At 35.7% G+C, this 13,830-nt stretch overlaps 1 protein-coding gene across 1 annotated transcript; it reads left to right on the top strand.

The window, feature by feature from the left end:
* Positions 1–728: 728 nt before the first annotated feature.
* On the top strand, positions 729–3,356 carry LOC149162973 (glyoxylase I 4-like). Its single transcript, XM_089435861.1, has 3 exons — positions 729–1,352; positions 1,473–1,578; positions 2,686–3,356. The coding sequence occupies exons 1-3, from the start codon at positions 1,171–1,173 to the stop codon at positions 2,989–2,991; spliced, it is 594 nt and encodes a 197-aa protein (XP_089291987.1). The 5' UTR covers positions 729–1,170; the 3' UTR covers positions 2,992–3,356.
* Positions 3,357–13,830: the final 10,474 nt, after the last annotated feature.

Genomic DNA, 13,830 nt, shown 5'->3' on the forward strand with positions numbered 1-13,830 from the left:
TATTATTGTGGTTGATATAGCCAGTTTTATAAATATAACAAAAAAACTATTGCAACACTCATAATGCCTTACCAATGTATACACTTATCTAATTAACAATGTATATAAAAAATATGGGTCAACTTTAACTCGAGGAAAAAAATTACACATCTTATTGTAAATTTGACCATTTTACTAAATAAAATTTGCTTTGCTTATATTGTTGCACATAATGGAGAATATCCTAGAATAGGTAGAGTAGGTTCACGTAACCTTAGGATAGGAATTAGTTTCTATTTTTTAGTATGCTGTTCTAACTTTCCTAAAACCATGTATTCTATTTAATGTGTAATGTTACCCAACAATGTAAAGCATTCTGCAGAGCCAGACTCTGATTCAAACTCTCTTTCGTAAAACAACCAGTGAATTTTATTTTCATTAATACAAACATTACTATTTTTATCATATATTAATTTATTTTATTGCTTAATCTTTGCAACTCTAGTTTTCTGTTCTCTCTATTACCTTTCTACTCCGGGGCAACATCAGACTGTAACAGATATGCAACTTCTCATTTTTAATGAAGTCTGTCTAGGTTTTATCTGCTGAAATTTGTTTAACAATTTCTCACACCATATTTTTTTTCTGCCGAAAAACAGAGGATATAACAGGGTTTATTTATTTCACGAAAATCTCGTGGTCAACCCAGCAGTCATAAGATCTGTAAATCTCTTTCAAATTTCAGGCCCATAATACTCGAGATGCAGACTGAAGGTCGTATCAATATTTATCAAAGTCCCCACCCAAAATGGCCGCCAGTTACTCGAGATGCAGACTGAAGGTCGTATCAATATTTTTCAAAGCCCCACCCAAAATGGCCGCCAGTGGCCGGTAAGGAGAGTGTCGTGCTATCAAATCGTCCATGGTGAGTGCGTTGCTGCTGTCTGACAGTGACCCAAAAGTTTTTCCCCCAAAAAAAATACAGTTGGGTTTTCAGTGGATGCCCATAAAAACGTGTTTTGTGGACGCTAGGCTTCAAATATTGTCTGCTTCTTCTCTTCGCCTTGGTCTAAATTTTCTGTTAGATCAAAGATCACTCAGGGAATCAATCCTCCCGAGTTCAATACGCGGGCACTCCAGAGATCCAGAGCTTCTGTCACTGGCAAAACTCCTTGGACCATAAAAGAAAAGATGGCGGGAAATGCTGCAAAGAGCACCTCGCCCAAGGGAGCTGCCGGGCCACTGCCCCTTGTGTCTGTGAACCATATATCCCTGGTATGCCGATCTGTTGAGGATTCTATGGACTTTTATGAAAATGTTCTCGGTTTCTTTCCTATTAAGAGGCCCGGATCATTTAACTTCGATGGAGCATGGTAAGTGGATAAACAAATACACACAAGCATGGTAAGATGCCAGGATCTACACGGGGAAATGGGGTGTGTCAATAATTGCTTTGGCAAATTTTGTTGATTTTACTCTTGTTTTTCCTGTAGGCTCTTCAGCTATGGAATGGGAATACACTTGCTGCAGAGTCCTAATCCAGAGGGAATGCCCAAGAAACAGGAGATAAACCCCATGGATAATCACATGTCCTTTCAGGTATGTTTATAGAATATTAATCCCATGGATAATCACATGTCCTTTCAGGTATGTTTACAGAATATTAATCCCATGGATACTCACATGTCCTTTCAGACATGTTTACAAAACGATAGTTTCACTCCACAGAAAACAAAACGATATTTTCACTTCACAAAGAGATCAGATCCTGTGAAGTCTGGTGTTGTCTTCACATAGCAAACCACTTTTCGATAGGAAAATAGTTTTGGCAGCTGCTGTTAAAGAGTGTTCGCTTTTCTTAAATGTATTGGACAACAATCCCTAGGTGAACAGTGCTTTCTGAATGGGTTTGGTTTTATTCTAAATTTGCTGGTTGTATAAAACTTTACAGGGTAGATGTAGGTTATTGTAAAAGTAAGTTAATAACTGGATATTTAAGTTAACAAGTGCAGAAGGTTGAAAGCTCTATCAGATTTCTGAAATATTCCAAAATTGCAATTTATTTAAATTTATATGTAAAGTCAGCTCATCTTTATTGTAAATTTTAGAATAGGTAAGAAATTTAAAATTATTATATATTTTACCATATTTCAGAAATTTAAAGTTAATTCATCAAAATTCTAAAAAATAGTAACTCTGCGCATTAAATTCAATAAATATGTAAAAATATATATCTTATTCCATTATAAATTTTCATTTTCACAGTCTATAAGAACTCAAATGGCTTATTCCCAACGCCAAAGGCAAAATCAAAATCAGAGTAATAACCCAAATTAATGATTCACAAGGCAAAAGACAAAAATCAAAATCAAAGCAAGAGTCCGATACATGCCATTTAACTCTCTCCTGTAAGATATAGAATTGCATATCATACTATTTAAATGTTTTGTCTGATCACTGACATTCACTTGCAATAGATTAACATTGGGAAGGAAATGATTCATCTATGCAATAGATTAACATTGGGAAGGAAATAATTCATCTCGAAACCTCTATGATGGCTATTGTGCCTCAATATATATTTCTGGGTTTATAACAACCTTCAAATAAAACCGACTTAAAAGTAATGTAAGAAATGGTGCTTCTGAGACACTTCACGCCCAAGAAAAAAGAAATATTGCCTATCTGATATTTGTTTATTGTCAGTGTGAGAGTATGCAGGTAGTAGAGAGCAAGCTTGTTGAGATGAATATCAAATTTATAAAACGCACCGTGGAGGAAGGAGGAGTTTACGTTGATCAACTCTTCTTCCATGACCCAGATGGCTTCATGATTGAGATCTGCAATTGCGAGAATTTACCAGTTGTGTTCTTGGGATCTGCTTGCCCTCTCAACTGCCAATCCAATGTTTCTTCAAATAATGCAGTACTCCAGCAGCAGCAGCAGCAGCAGAGATCCATATCATGTGCACCAGCTGCTACCATGTCTCCCCAAATGCTCCGAGTTCCTTGAAGAAAAGAAGCCTTTCAGCTTCTTCGCTGGGCCTTCCATCGTCATAGATAGCAATAAAACTGTGTGTGTTTAGTTTTAGTCTGCAATGTGTGATTGAGAGTCAGTTATGCGGTGCCATGAGTTGTGAGTGCATTTGTTGCCCATGCCAAGAAGACTGTGATGCTTCATGGAATTTGCAAGATGACTTTGTGTTTTAGTATAGATCTACTACCATTTGATGATTAGTCTTGACTTGATCGCTTCAACCACTTGGTAAGAGTATGCATTAGAGTAGACTAGTTAGTAGTTTAGACTGAAATCCCAATCATGTGCGATGTCACTCTAAATTTATACAGCCTGTAAATATATATACCCATTCACGTTGAGTATTATTTATAAAAATATGTTATTTTTCATTTATTAATTTTTGTTGAAATAAATTTTATTTTTACAATGATCTAGATAAGGTATTCACAAGAAAAATAAAGCATTAAATAAATTTATTTCTTCTAATGTTTATACGAAAAATGAAAATAATATTCTCTATTAAATAAAAGTAATATTTTTCATTTGATTATTTGTAATTGGATCACTTAAATATGTATAGCTTTTATATATATATTATAGGTAAAATTTATCTTAATCTTTATATTTTTTTGTATTCACAGTCAAACCATTAATGTTATAGATAATTATTAAGTGGTAGAGATTCTATGACATAAAAATAATATCATAAACATAATAATAAGAAAGATGATAATTATAAACCAATATTCTAATTTATCAATATAAATGTGTGAGTACCAAAATAAGAGATAATCTTACTTCACTTCTATATTAAAATTATCTCTCAATTTTCCTAAATTAACAATAGCATTTTCATATAGACTTACAACAACAATTCTGAGGTCATAAGAAATTTTTAGCTTTTTAATTTATTCTAAAAATTACTCGACAATGTCAAAATCTTTTCTAGAATTTGATAAACAAGGAAAAAAAAATTGAACACCCTATCCTCAATAAAACAAGATAGTCTATTCAAATAATAATCCATAAAACCAGAAAATAATATACTTGTACTTCAAACTCTTTTTCCCAATTAGCAGCTTATAAAAACAAACAAATGATATCCCATAAAACCAGCTTATCAGAGGTTTATAAATACTTGTAATACACTGCAATCAAGAACTAGAATGTGATGCGTTCAAAAGCATCAAAGAAAATTAAAGTTACTGAAATATATTAACATCTCTTTTTTGGCATTCTCTTTTCAACTAAGAGATTATTAGAAAATTAAGCCAACTCATATCATATTGAATAAAAAAATTATCAAAATAAAAAACTAATAAATTTCATTTCATTTCATGTAATAGTGACAGAAAAATAAAATAAAATACCAACTGATTGCCCAAACCACAATAATAGTTTCAAACCAAAGCACGACACTTTCACATACAGTGCGGAGATGTTCCAGATTTTGTGCAGCTTTGTTTAGAGATTTTGCACTCTCTTTCCGTTTCGATAATTCTGGAGAGAAGATGCGGGAGTCAATTAAAACCCCGTGCTGCCAGCGAAGCATGCAAGTTGAATAAAATACCCAACAAAATCTGGGCCGCTCCCGTGACCCGTGGAGGACCGGAATGGAGGAGGCGTAAGGAAGTGATGTTCTGCTAGCAAAAACAGATGAGATAACTCGGTTTATTTATTTATAGTGGACGATATAAAGCATGTTTTTGAGAATTTGTCCCTTTTGTGCTGGTTTTTTGCTTTTTGAGTATAGTCATTTCATTTGGGGTTATTGTGATGGTTTTTTAATATTAATATGGGTTTGTCTTTTTGCTGGTACTGGTAATTTTTATAAAGATTCTAGTCAAATTCTCAAAGACTTTGGCATGCCTTTAAAGCAATCTCAAAGAAGCAAAAAGGGTGGTGGAAATGTTGATCCGTCTGTGTTAAGTGTGAAGCCAAATCCATCCAGGGTTCTAGATCCTTCTACACCGCTATTAGTTTCTAGATCTCCATCTAAATCACATGCAGATTCCAGATCCTTCTACACCGCCATCATGCAGGGTTCTAGATCCTTCTTCAGCCTCTCTAAATTTGTAATTTCTCTGGCCAAGGAAAGCAAGTCAAGGTCCAGGCCTGTTATGTAATGTAAAGTGATTTCTGTTCTCCAGTGATTATTTTATCTCTTCCGTTGTTTCTGATTGAGTAATCTTGTTGTTTTTCCATTTGTCTATCTCTGAAATTATTCTTTCCTATTGCTGTCTAAGTTTTTGAATATAAATCTGTTGTGTGTGATGTATGCTCTGAACTAACCATGGCATCAGAGCTAGGGTCGAATATCCATTGTGCAAGCCGCTTAGTGCCATCGCCTTACTCTGGCAGCGTTCATTAAAATGTTGGATGTTACCTTTGGAGCTGTTGAAGGATCTGTTTAGGAAATAGCTGAGGAACATTAAGACAGTTGTTGCAAGAAATAAAAAAACTGAGGGCATATGGTGAATCCTGCCATGAAGCCTAAAACGTGGAGTGCTTAAGTGATTTACGTGGAGTTCATAATTATTTTCATCAAGCTTGCACATATACAAACCAACATATGTATGTGTGAAATGTGAAAAGGTTAAAACATTATATATGTTTTTATATTTATATAATTATATGTTGGAATTTTGAAAAAATTATTTTAAAAGGGAGCAAGAAATTTGAAAAAGGTATTTTAAAAGGAGGAAGATCATTATTACTAAATTTTAAAGAGTAATAATTAAATTTTTATTTTTAAGTGCAGTTTTTGTTTTTGGGCATCAATATATTGAAAATGGAAACAGCAGTTACGGATATGGAGAAGTTGAGCGGGGCTTATTTTTCCCTATGGAAATCATAGATGGAGGATATATTGATTTTGAAGGATCAGTATTTGCCGATTGAGGGCACAACAAAGAAACACTCATCGATGACAAATGAAGAATGGAATAAGCTAGATAGAAAGGCGATTGCAACAATCCGCCAATATCTAGCAAAGAATGTGTATTTCAATGTGTCCGAAGAAAAGATCGCTTAAGGATTATGAAAGAAGCTCCATGATTTATATGAGAAGAACACGGCATCAAACAAAGTATTCTTGATGAAGAAGCTTTATAATCTCAAAATGAAAGAGGGTGCTTCAGTTGCCGAGCACTTGAATGCATTTAATATTATTACTAATCAGCTTGTCTCTGTTAAAATCATTTTATATAATGAAATTAGAGCTATTTTGCTAATGTGTTCTATGCCAGACAGCTGGGAAAATTTAATTGTAGCTATGAGCACTTCAACAACTGTAGGGACCTTGAAGTTTGATGATGTCAGCAGTAGTTTAATGAATGAGGAACTGTGACGCAAGTCAATTGCGGAAAACTAGGGAGGAGAAGCTCTAACTCTAGTTGATCGTGCTAGGAGAATGGATCGAGGCCAGCAAGGGTGATCAAGATCAAGAGGCTGATCAAAATCAAGGAGAGGAAGGATCATCTGCTTTCATTCTGGCAAACCCGAGCACATGAAGAAAGAATGTCGATTTTGGAAGAAAGGACAAAAGGATCAGAGACCATCTGATACAAATCACAAGTCATCCAGTACAAATGAAGGTGAGACTACTATTGTAGCCACAGATGGTGATGTGTTGTTTAATGTTTCAGTAGAGGATGCAATTGTATATACATATAGCAGTAGTTTTGATTGGATCCTTGACTCTGGGGCATCTCACCATGTAACCCCATGCAAAGATAGTTTTGTTTCATATAATCCTGGTGATTATGGTAGAGTGCATTTGGGGAATAATCATTTTTGCAATATTGTTGGAGTGGGAGATGTCCAGATCAAGATGAAAGATGGACAAGATGTATTGTTGAAACAGGTCAGGCATGTACCAGAAATGCGCATGAGTTTAATCTCTCTGGGACGACTGGATGATGAAGGCTATTCGACAAGCTTTGGAAAAAGAGGCTAGAAAATTAGCAAAGGTGCATTGGTCGTGGCCAAAGGACCCAAGACATGAACATTATACACATTGAAGACACTGATAGGAAAATCAGATTTGGTTGTTGTCACAAAAGAAGGAAATTCAGTAGATCTGTGGCATAAGCATTTGGGTCACATAAGTGAGAAGGGATTAAAAATCCTTGTTGGTAAAAATTTATTGCCAGGTTTGAAATCCTACAATCTTGATCCTTGTGAGAATTGTATATATGGTAGACAAAGAAGGGTTTCATTCCTTAGAGGTGGCCATGACAGAAAGAAAAATGTGTTATAATTGGTACACTCAGATGTGTTTGGGTCTGTTAACATCAAATCATTAGGAGGAGCATCATATTTTGTAACATTTATAGATTATGCATCCAGGAAGGTTGGGCATATCCTATGAAAAGTAAAAGTGAAGTGTTTGGAATATTTCAAACATTTCATGTTGTTGTTGAAAGAGAGACTAACAAATTGCTGAAGTGTTTAAGAACAGATAATGGTGGAGAATATTTCTCAAATGCATTTAAGGAATATTGTAACGGGTTTGGCATAAAGCATGAAAAGACTGTGCTTGGTACTCCTCAACAAAATGGTGTCACAGAAAGGATGAATCACACCATTATGGAAAAGGTACGAAGTATGTTGTCCAATTCTGGTTTGGAGAATAATTTTTGGGTTGAAGCAATCAGGACCGCTTGCTAACTCATAAATAGATCTCCAACTACAGCCTTGGATGGCGATATCCCTGAAGAAGTTTGGACTGGTAAGAATTTGAATTATTCTCACTTGAAAATCTTTGGATGTGAAGCATTCGTACATATTCCCAAAGAAAATAGAACTAAGCTAGATGATAAATCTATGAAATGCATTTTTTTGGGATATGCGGATGAAGATTTTGGTTATCATCTATGGGATCCAGTCAAACATAAAATTATTAGAAGCAGGGATATTATATTTAATGAGTTAGAAATGTTCAAGAGAATTGTAGGTGAGTTGGAGGTCAAGAAGGTTATTGATAGGTTTGAAGAGCGGCAAGAAAACATACCACCAATACAAGAAAATGAACAACAAATTCAGGAGCATGAAGAACAACAAGTGGAAAATGATGAACAACAAGAAGAAGGAATCTTGCAGGAACCTTTACAGGAGATTCAAACTGATAATGCACCACCACAGTTGGTTCGCAGATCCTCTAGACCTCATATGCCTTCACAAAGGTATCCTCCTTCAAACAATGTTTTGTTAACTGATGAAGGTGAGCCTAATTGTTTTCAAGAAGCCTGTAAAGTTGAGCACAGTGAAGAATGGAAGAAAGCAATGGAAGAAGAAATGAACTATTCGCTGCAAAATAAAACTTGGGAGTTGGTAAACCTCCCAAAAGGTATAAAAGTTCTATAAAACAAATGGGTTTACAGGATTAAGCATGAAGGTGATGAAAAGAAGGAGAGGTATAAAGCAACGCTGGTGGTGAAAGGTATTGCCCAAAAAGAAGGTATTGACTTCATTGAAATTTTCTCACTTGTTGTTAAAATGTCATCCATTATAGTCATTCTTGGTCTAGTTGCTACTTTAGACTTAGAATGTCAACAGTTAGATGTAAAAACTATTAGGATATTCCGACACATAGGAAATAGTTAAGTACAACTTGGTCTAGTATAGAGTTAGGTATAGAGTTAGGTAAAGTGTGTTTCTTTACTATGTACATTTTGTAACTTACAATCCGACGGTCACAATATGTAGTGATCTGACGGTTCATTCTCTCCTTGGTATTACCAACACTTGATCCGTGGCTTAACACCCGATTGGTCCATGATTTCTATTTAAAGCGCATGGAGGGTCATTTGTAGGGTAATCCGTCTATGAGAGAAGCATACGTAAATTTTCATTCTTTTATTAATAAATTTCCTGAAGTGGCCGCGTTGGCTCAGGCCGTGGACTATTTCCCTCTTTGAGGGTTTTAACCACGTCAAAATACTGGTGTATTGATCTGTGATCTGTTTGTGAGCGGTGTCCTTTGGTGTTCTGTCTAAGGAACTTACCCTGTAAATTCCTACAAAAACTGCTTTCCTTCATGGTGAATTGGAGGAAGAAATTTATATGGAGCAGCCAGAAGGCTTAATAGAAAAAGGCAAAGAAGGCCTTGTTTATAGGTTGAAGAAGAATCTCTATGGGTTGAGACAGGCACCTCGACGATGGTACAATAAATTTGCTTCATTCATGTTGGAACATGGTTTTCAGAGGTTGGAAGTTGACCATTGTATCTATATCAAAAGGTATGATCAAGGAAAGTATATCATATTATTGTTATATGTGGATGACATGTTGATTGTTGTGCATGATAAGAATAAGACCAATAGATTGAAGAAAGATTTGGGTAGCAAATTTGCAATGAAGGATTTGGGACCAACACAACAGATATTGGGCATGCGGATTATGCGTGACAGGAAAAACAAAAGGTTGTGGCTGTGTTGTGGCCAGCAACACCCCCGCCTTGTTCATTTAAGTGTTGTCCAAAATACTAAATGAATGGGGACCCTTAGTTAAATTTTAGAAAAAAAGCAAGAGTTTCCTTTCTTCAAAATAAGGTTACCATCCTAAGCTTAGAAAGGTCTTTTGAATATTTTTTTAACCTAAGTCTATGATAAGGGAAATATCTTTAAAGCCGCGTTGCAAAAAAGGATAGGAAATGCTTCCATTTCTCTATAATATCGGTATGTGCAAGACTCTCGTGTTAAGCATAATATCGCATCGCAATAAAGTAATACTCATAAGGAAAAAACTTCAAGATTTACCGATCTGTGATAACACCGATCGCAAGATCGCATATCGCAGAAACGAGCTGACAAGATTCGGCAAACATTGAACTTCTGCGACCTGCGATGTTGCGATCGCTGCGATATTATATTTGTATGTTTGCGCGATCTGCGATGGTGCGATGGCGCGATCTGCGATGTTACGTAAGAAAATCATAAATCACTTCATCACGAATCCTTCGGGCACGCTATTCAAAGAAAAGCCACTTACCATAATCTGACTCAAGATCATGCGCTTTTAATGAAAGTAAAGGAATTACTTGCCAGCTATTAAATGAAATGAAGACGCGTGCTTTTGTAAAGAATTACTTCACGTAAGGTGGCATATTTGATATATCTGTTGCATTTAAAACTCTCCCATCACCTTTCTTGATCAGTCATTTCCATTTCACTTGTAAGCTACAGGAACGAAGAACTAAAGATGATTCAAAGCCAAACGCAGGAAGAAATGGGAAAGAAAAATAAACTACGACTGGAAGCAGAAGGTGCAGGAAAAGGGAAAAGCGATCCAGGCATTAAACATGTTAAATTGGGAGTGTTACTGGGCATACTTGGTCAAGCCGCATAGTCAATGGATGACTGTGAAATGCATCATAAACGCGGCTGAAAAAGTAGTGCCAGCTCTCATAGATTCTGTTTTCGTAGCCCAGCTCAGCGCAAAAGTCAGCCAGCCGACTCTCCTCAAGCCCATGATGAACACTTGCAGCTTTAAAGACCAAATTCAGAAGTAGCCTTATTTTATAATGTTGTTTTTTCTTTAAAATTAGATTAGAAAAAGGACGTTCATTTGAAAACCGCATCCTAAATTTTGTAAATACACTATTATTAGAATTAGGAAGTAGTATTTTAACCCTTCTCATGCATTTGGAGAAGGGTCCAAAAATTTGTCAAAAACTTGTCCTCAAAACATGCACTTCTGCACCCTCAGGGGAGGTTTTGATGAATGGATGGATCGAGATTTATTAATGTTTGCATTTGATGTCTGCTACTGATGTTGCACTTTTGTACTCTTAGTAGATGTTAATAAAAGTAGAGATAAATCGTTTTTGCTTGAAGCTTATGAGTAGGATTAGTCATAAATGGTACTTTTATCTCTTGGCCATTTCTGCTTATAATCTTAAATTTATATACAGTTTTCAGTTGTTTATATATTACTGCATGAATGTATGAGTTACCATTTGGCACTTCTATACGGTGGAGCCATTTATTTCTGTCTGATATATGAATAACTTATTATGCGATATGCTGTTCACAACTGTTTTGCCTAACTTTTTATGCAAAGTGGTTTATCTTAATTGATTTCTATTCTTATGATAGCTGAATGATCTTTATTACCAATTATTGTTTGAAATCTCTTTAGATCGCATAGTAGAAGAAATACACCCCGGGTTAGCGTAGATTAGATGTGTTGTTTCTCATTAGATTACAATAGCATAGAGTTAGTTTAAAAGTTTGAATTAAATTAGCTTTAAGTATTCTTAGATCAGCAACATCCAACTCTGTACACACACACATACACCCTTAGATTGGGAAACTGGTCCCATTATCCCCAGTTGGACCCGCTATACCAAACGGATAAGGAGCTTCCAACCAAGGTCCGGACCGGGTGGGTATCCCCCTTGTTGTCGACCCGATTTTCGGGGCTTCAACAGGCTATCACAAGAAAAATATATCAAGAAGGTGCTTGACAGGTTTAATATGAAGGATGTCAAGCCAGTTGGGACACCCCTTGCAGCCCACTTCAAGCTGAGTACTGAATTATGTCCTAACGATGACAAGGAGAAAGAAGAGATGAGCAAGATTCCTTATGCTTCAGCAATTGGCAGCTTGATGTATGCCATGGTATTTACACAACCAGACATTGCATATTCAGTGGGAGTAGCGAGTAGGTACCTTGCCAATCCAGGCAAAAAACATTGGCAAGAAGTAAAATGGATTTTGAGGTATCTTAAGGGTACTAGTCATTATTGTTTATGTTTTGGTCATGATGAGACTGTGCTTGAAGGATTTACAGATGCGGATATGGCTGGAGATATGGACACCAGAAAGTCCACTACAGGTTATTTGTATACATTTGCAGGTGCAACAATATCTTGGGTGTCAAGGCTACAAAAAATAGTAGCCCTCTCTACAACAAAAGCAGAGTACATAGCCACAACAGAAGCTTGTAAAGAGATGTTGTGGATGCAATGATTCCTAAGAGAGATAGGAATAAAGCAGGACAAGTATGTGTTATATTGTGATAGTCAGAGTGCCATTCACTTGGCGAAAAACCCAACATTTCATTCAAAAACCAAGCACATTGACTTAAGGTACCATTGGATCCAACATGTGTTGGAGGAAGAACAATTATCCTTGGAAAATATCCATACAGATAGGAACCCTGCTGATATGCTCACTAAGATTCTACCACGAAATAAACATGAGTTATTTAGAGGCATGGTAGGACTCGGTGTGACTTGATTCATGACTCTTATTTTGCTTCAAGTGGGAGAATGTTAAGTGTGAAGCCAAATCCATGCAGGATTCTAGATCCTTCTACACCGCCATTAGTTTCTAGATCTCCATCTAAATTACATGCAGGATTTCAGATCCTTCTACACTGCCATCATGCAGGATTCTAGATCCTTCTTCAGCCTCTATAAATTTGTAATTTCTCTGGCCAAGGAAAGCAAGCCAAGGTCCAGGCCTGTTACGTAATGCAAAGTGATTTTTGTTCTCCAGTGATTGTTTTATCTATTTCGTTGTTTCTGATTAAGTAATCTTCTTGTTTCTCCATTTGTCTGTCTCTAAAATTATTCTTTGCTATTGCCATCTAAGTTTCTGAGTATAAATATGTTGTGTGTGATGTATGCCTTGAACTAACAGTCTAGTTACAGGAGCATGAGATTGTTTGCCATGAATCGATAGCATCTATTTCAACGTCTAAGAAAATTAGAGGTGAAAGTGGGAGAAGAAAGGAAATTGATGTCTGACTTAGAATTGCTTGAAGATTTGGGCAGTTGGGTCCCAAATCCTAGTCACACTAAAAGCAAGAAAGAATAATTTCTAAACTCAGTGGCCCTCCATTGGCAAATGCAAATACTATTGGGTTTAGTTCTCAAAGACAAACAAATCGAAAAATACTATATCTTTACATCACTGGAAAAAGAATATTAAAGAACTTGCACTTCAATGTAGATTAAATTGATACCGGCCTAAGACATGTTGAAATCCATGTACCTTGCAACTCAAAAAGTGGTGACCATGGTGAGCGCCCTGGTTTTAGTTTTCATGCTCTAGCTACTAGAAGATTTTGGCACCTACTATGAAACCGATCACAATCAAAATGGAGATATTTATGGTTTACCCTTTTAGTATAAATGGTCACGTGGCTCCATGCTCTGGTTAATCTCCTCCCTCACGAAACCCAGGGAAAATTAATACATGAAATTAGTACTGAGTCCAGCACACAGATCATTATCACACGGTTAAGTGAATAATTTGAACTTTTAATGGAATTATCGATTCAGTATTCTCATTCTATAGCATATTAATCCCAATTTTTGAAGAAGAATGAGATGGAAGCCGTTGTTGATCTGTCGGAACTTAAGTATATTATATATTTTTCTATTTATATTTTATTATTATTATTATTTAATTTTAAAATTATAGTTAAGTCAGATATCAAATTGGTGTATGAGATTTGTTGTTTGTAGGAAAAAGACCTATTTCTACATGGTGATTTGACTACTAAAATTACAAAAATATACATATTCAATCTTTTCTTTTGAACCTATAACTTTTTAAAAGAAACACATACTCTTAACTATTAAATTTATATATAATTTTTCCATTAAATAAAATAAAATATTTAAATGAAATTAAATTTCATTGTTGATTGGAATACATTACGAATTTGTTACTGTGGACCATATATGCAATTTCCATAATGCTTCCTCAGGTCCAAAGGGGGTTTAGGGACCGATGGGGCAGGTACGAAGGATGGAGGCCAAGGGAAAAGATGAACATAGATATGAATCTCAGGCATTCAAACCAATCTCTCACCTAG

The sequence above is a fragment of the Pinus tabuliformis genome, chromosome 5_2 (assembly GCF_031772625.1).
Source record: "Pinus tabuliformis cultivar Carrire ecotype Pingquan chromosome 5_2, CPIR1, whole genome shotgun sequence".
NCBI classification, from domain to species: domain Eukaryota; kingdom Viridiplantae; phylum Streptophyta; class Pinopsida; order Pinales; family Pinaceae; genus Pinus; species Pinus tabuliformis.

Excerpts from the sequence above, each read along its gene's own strand:
- LOC149162973 (XM_089435861.1), top strand. The coding sequence starts at position 1,171 with ATGGCGGGAAATGCTGCAAAGAGCACCTCGCCCAAGGGAGCTGCCGGG. Across the intron at positions 1,353-1,472 it reads TTTAACTTCGATGGAGCATG|GCTCTTCAGCTATGGAATGG; the intron begins GTAAGTGGATAA and ends TTTTTCCTGTAG. Across the intron at positions 1,579-2,685 it reads ATAATCACATGTCCTTTCAG|TGTGAGAGTATGCAGGTAGT; the intron begins GTATGTTTATAG and ends GTTTATTGTCAG.